Source organism: Diplotaxodon limnothrissa, linkage group LG9, assembly GCF_057381915.1.
Source record: "Diplotaxodon limnothrissa isolate DT_005_m linkage group LG9, D_limnothrissa_male_GT1.1, whole genome shotgun sequence".
Taxonomy (NCBI): domain Eukaryota; kingdom Metazoa; phylum Chordata; class Actinopteri; order Cichliformes; family Cichlidae; genus Diplotaxodon; species Diplotaxodon limnothrissa.
Window position 1 is genome coordinate 31,917,385 of NC_140604.1, and position 6,000 is coordinate 31,923,384.

At 41.1% G+C, this 6,000-nt stretch overlaps 1 protein-coding gene across 1 annotated transcript in view; it reads left to right on the forward strand.

The window, feature by feature from the left end:
* Nucleotides 1-3,888, forward strand: part of LOC146625876 (uncharacterized) — a 31,439-nt gene extending 27,551 nt beyond the window's left edge. The window contains exons 4-6 of the mRNA XM_085362214.1: nt 562-1,158; nt 2,165-2,761; nt 3,313-3,888. Coding sequence (XP_085218340.1) covers nt 562-1,158; nt 2,165-2,761; nt 3,313-3,888 — 1,770 coding nt within the window. The remainder of the gene's footprint in view (nt 1-561; nt 1,159-2,164; nt 2,762-3,312) is intronic.
* The last annotated feature ends 2,112 nt before the right edge of the window (nt 3,889-6,000 follow it).

Here is a 6,000-nt window from a genome sequence, read left to right on the forward strand (position 1 = left end):
TGGTATGAAGGTGGAACTCAGTGAATGAATGTCAGCATCATGAGCTTCAGTTTAAATGAATCTCTGCTACACTTGATGTAATCTAACTCTGACATGAGCACCACAGTCACTGTGCACCAGTCACACTGTTCTTTACTTTAAATCCATCACGGTTCAGCAAACGAACCTGTTTATCCTGCACTAACCTGCAGAGGATCTTCATGCAGTCTTTAAATAACACAGTTAGTGATGAAATAACTCTCCTCAAATTCCTCCAACCAAAAGTAAAAAGACTGTTTTGAAAATACAATGAGTAGAAAGTCCTTTTTTTTTTTAATGTGGGGAGTAAAAGTAAGGAAAAAATTATTTTACTGTTTGAACAGTCATGAATTATTTTTAACACCAGGTTGGATGTAATTTGTTTCTACTACCAGCAGGTGGGGATAAGAGACCTTTAAGGTGTTTGGTGCCACACTCCACCTTCAGGTTTAAAACTAGTGTTAATGGAGGGAGTTTGAAGGTTGAGTTTGTTCCACGACTGCATTTCACTCACTGCCTCTGTTTGTATCTCTGTCACTGCAGGACCAACATGGAGCGAGAAGTCAGCGCTCTCAGGAGGCCGACAAACCTCACAGAAGAAAGGGAGAGAAAACATACACCTGTGACGAGTGTGGAATGGGTTTTATTTCCAAGTGTCACCTGAAACGTCATCAGGTCATCCACACTGGAGAGAGACCGTTCAGCTGTGACTTGTGTGGAAAGTCTTTTTCCTGGAAGGGTTCCCTAAAAGCACACCAACTCATCCACAGTGGAGTTAAAGCGTACAGCTGTGATCAGTGTGGCACAGCTTTTACTCAAAGTGGCCACTTACAGAGGCATCTAGTTACCCACTCTGGAATTAAGGCATACAGCTGTGACATCTGTGGGAAAACTTTCAGCCGGATTGAGAGCAGAAATACACACCTACGCATTCACACCAGACATCTTGTGTACTGCTGTGATCAGTGTGGCAAACAGTTTACAACAGACTCAAGCTTGCAACAACACATGTTTACCCACACTGAGGAGAGACCTTATAAATGTGACCTGTGTGAGAAGACTTTTAAATCTCCACATCACCTGAGACTACACCAACAGATCCACACCAGAAAGAGACTCTACAAGCGCAGTTACTGTGAGGTATGTATTTATATTTTTATCTTGTCATTTTAGCCTGACTGTTTGGAACAACTCTGCAGATTAAACTGTGTTAGCATGTTAGCAATTCTACTGCATGGAAAAGGCTGCATCTGAGGCGGCACAGTTAATCTGCCTCAGATTGTTTTGCAGCATGTTTCATAATCTGAAAAAAAAAACCCATAATGTAACATGTACAGACCCAATATCTGATTTCAACACATGAGGACTTACATGTAAGCTTTAATCTCCAGTTGATCAAATCCCACTGAGCAGTCCTTCCCTTTAAATCTAACCTCTCTTCTTCCTCTCCTGTCCTGTGTGTCTTATCTTTCTCCATCTCTGAGTGAAGTTAGCTCTCTTTCTTTTCTCTCCCTGTGATGTACAGCAGCTGGACCTTTAGCCAGCAACACACTGTGAGACAAACTGCACACAAACAGTTTGTGTGTTTGCTGATGTTTGTTGATAGAAACGCTGCATTTGAAATTACCTGTTTGTTCAGGTGCTGTGCAAAAAAGAAAGAAGAACAACGTCTCACTTTAACTCCTGACTATGACTCACAGTTTTGCCTCTTTCATCTCTTTTTATGTTTCAAACCCTGGTGATTAGTACACGATCAGGATTCTTTCATGTGTTACTTTTCAGGCTCAAATCAGTTTGATGCCCTTAGTGATGAAATAACTCCCCTCAAATTCCTCAAACCAAAAGTAAAAAGTCTGTTTTGAAAATATAATGAGTAGAAAGTCTTTTTTTCTGTGGGGAGTAAAAGTAAGGGAAAAAAAGGAAAAATATTTTAGAGTGTTTGAACAGTCATGAATTATTTTTAACACCAGGTTGGATGTAATGTGTTAGAACTACCAGCAGGTGGGGATAAGAGACCTTTAAGGTGTTTGGTGCCACACTCCACCTTCAGGTTTAAAACTAGTGTTAATGGAGGGAGTTTGAAGGTTGAGTTTGTTCCACGACTGCATTTCACTCACTGCCTCTGTTTGTATCTCTGTCACTGCAGGACCAACATGGAGCGAGAAGTCAGCGCTCTCAGGAGGCCGACAAACCTCACAGAAGAAAGAGAGAGAAAAAACACACCTGTGATGAGTGTGGGATGGGTTTTATTGGGAAGGATTCACTAAAACAGCATCAGGTCATCCACACTGGAGAGAGACCGTTCAGCTGTGACTTGTGTGGAAAGTCTTTTTCCTGGAAGCTTTCCCTAAAAGCACACCAACTCATCCACAGTGGAGTTAAAGTGTACAACTGTGATCAGTGTGGGAGAGCTTTTACTCACAGTAGCAACTTACAGAGGCATCTAGTTACCCACTCTGGAATTAAGGCATACAGCTGTGACATCTGTGGGAAAACTTTCAGCCGGATTGAGAGCAGAAATACACACCTACGCATTCACACCAGACATGATGTGTACTGCTGTGAACAGTGTGGCAAACAGTTTATAACCAACACGCAGTTACAACAACACATGTTTGCCCACACTGAGGAGAGACCTTATAAATGTGACCTGTGTGAGAAGACTTTTAAATCTCCACATGACCTGAGAAAACACCAACAGATCCACACCAGAAAGAGACTCTCCAAGTGCAGTTACTGTGAGGTATGTTTTTATATTATATTTTTATCTTGTCATTTTAGCCTGACTGTTTGGAACAACTCTGCTCATTAAACTGTCTCAGCTAGGGGTGGGTTTTGATAATCGATTTACCAATTAAAATCGAGTCTGGCTTGGATAACGTGACATCAATTCATTAAAATCCTGAATCGAGTTTTTTAATATAATTTTATTTTTCCCAAAACGCCCGAATCTCAGGTGAAACCTCACAAAATTTTGACAACCACCAAACAGCTCAAACAGTAAACTAGAGGAGGTACACGGATTCTGCACAAAGCGCAGACCTGCGGATTAGAATCAGTGAGTTGTCGCCTTTCTCACCCGACAGCACAGACACAGTCGGGGCTGAAAGTTTGCAGCTCACTGATTCTGATGTTTTGGCAATTCTACTGCATGAAAAAGCAGCTCTGAGTGATTATTCAGATTTTCATTTCAGTTATGATTTTGTTTGTTTTTTATTTGCTCTTTATTTCAGGCGACGTTCAGGATAAAAATGTTGAAGGACTGACTTACACCGTCTTTGTGTCTTTGTTTAGAAGCAGAGCGACACAGATGGATCCAGTTCTCAACCCTGTCATCACTGTGGTGGTGGGAAAGACTTTGTTTGTGACCTTTGTGGAAAAGCTTTCAGTCGAAAAGACAGTCTAAAAGTACATCAGCGTAAACACACTGGAGAAGAACTGAAATACTGCAAAGAATGTGGGAGAAGCTTCAGCACATTAAGTGGATTAAAACAACATGAACTGATTCACAGTGGGGTTAAAAAGCACGTCTGTGATCAGTGTGGGTCATCTTTCATTACTGCAACCAACCTTAAAAGACACAAACGAGGCCACACAGGAGAGAAACCATACAAGTGCAGACACTGTGACAAAAGCTTTGCACATTCAGCTAATCGTAACCTTCATGAACATACACACATGGAAGAAAACTACAGCTGTGACCAGTGTGACAAGAGCTTCAAGAATCTCAGTTCATACTCCAAACACAAACGATCCCACGTTACTAATAAACTCTTTCACTGTTACCAATGTGCCAAAACATTCACTTCATTGTCTGCTCTGTGCAAACATCACCGTGATCACTCAGGGCTGAAATCACTCCCATTATAGTAAGATGCATGTCAGTGTCATCAGCTGTTTTATATTTGAGAAAAAAGGTTGAAAGATCTTTAAAATCTTTTATTTTTCCTTAAACTTGCTGTAGGTATTAAAACTTATGATTTTGTGTTTAAGATGTCGAAACAATTAATTTTGGGAATTCATTTTTTAAAGTTGTGGTTTCATTTGCTCAAAGTTCATCAATGTTTTCCTGATGCAAGGTGGGATGGATCCATGCTTTTATGCTGTTTAAGACAAATTCTGAAAGCTGAACGTTGCAGAGATTGAGACCCATTAGACCAGGCAGCATTTTTCAATCTTCTATTGTCCTAAGCTGTGGCCTCAGTTTCACTGGAAGTTTAACCCAAGTACGGTGTTCAGCTGTGGACTGGTCCATGGACCCGCCTGTCCTCCAGGAACACAGGTACACATCCTGGACAGCGAGGAACGCCGGTTTGAGACCAGAGTCAAGGAGACCATTTACGTCAAAAGGGAAAGACTCTGAATCAAGGAGGGGGCCTAAGGGGACTTTTATTTCCTTTGCAACGTCCATTTAAAGTTCCATTTAAACACAGACAACAAGTAACTAGACTAAGCACAGTAGGAAATGGTTTGCCCCTTCTCATCAGCAACACCTGGACAGAATTACCCTTGACCTTAAATAACCCTGTACCTACCACTGCCATAACCAGTACATAAAATGAAATGCAACCTTCTAGTAGTGTTAAAGACAGGGAAATAAGAAAAATGGCTCCTACACACCAGCTCCTAATTACATGAGGCAGAGGACATAGTAATTACTGAACTTAAAGGAGCCATGATGAATTCAGCTTTATTATGTGATAAGAACAAGTAGTCTGATGTCCTGTAATCATGATGACGCTAAAATTTGAGATACAATAAAAAAAAAAAATACGTTTTTCTACTAGGTATTGGTTCAGTATCGTCGATACCACCCTGAATTTTACTTGGTATTGGATCAGAAAGGAAATCAGTGGTATTGCACATCACTGGTCATGATACATCAATACAATATGCATAAGACGGCAAATCATGTTTAATTTATACATCATTCTACCAGTAATCTAGTTCATCAGTTTGTAGCTTCACAAAACAAAATAAAAAGGAATTTTTGCAACAGGTTTTTCAATCAATTTTGTTAATTTTGTTTCCAGATAAGAGAGGCCAGACCTTTCTTATCCTCTGTGTTTAATCTGGACCTTGGGACAGCTAAGAGCATCTGATCCACAGACTTCAGTGATCTTATAGGAGTGAACAAATTTAAAAGATCAGAAAGGTTTGAGGGTCCTAACCTATGCAACGCCTTAAAAACACATAATAAAATCTTAAAATGAATTCAAAACCTAACTCGCAGCCAGTGTAAGGATGCCAGTACGGGAGATATGTAGTCTTGGTTGCATAAAATAAGATAACCTTTATTAGTCCCACGCGTAGGAAATTTGTTTTGTTACAGCAGTGGACAGTGCAAAGTTGCATAGAAAATTTTAAGAAAAAACACTGGAATAATATATCCATGAGATACTGTACACAATAGAATAGAATGAAATAATACATGCAATTGAATAAAATAGAATACAAATACTATTTACAATTGAGTATAATACAACGATGCCAGAAAGAGTATTGCACATGTGTGGATGTGTGTGCTTAGTCAGTTGAAGTCTTTGTTGTGGAGTCTGACAGCAGTGGGGAGGAAAGACCTGCGAAATCTCTCCGTCCCACATCGTAGGTGCCGCAGCCACTGAAGGAGCTCCTCAGTGCCGTCAGTCTCCTGCATTGGGTGGGAGATGTTGTCCAACAGGGATGACAGCTTAGCCACCATTCTCCTGTCACTCACCACCTCCACTGGGTCCAGAGGGCATCCTAGAACAGAGCTGGCCCTTCTGATCAACCTGTTCAGTCTCTTCCTGTCCCCAGCAGAGATGCTGCCGCCCCAGCAGACCACACCGTAAAAGATGGCTGAGGCGACCACAGAGTCATAGAAGGTCTTCAGGAGTGGGCCCTTCACTCCAAAAGACCTGAGTCTCTGCAGCAGGTACAGCCTGCTCTGCCCTTTCCTGTAGAGGGCATCTGAGTTATGAGTCCAGTCCAGTTTATTGTTCA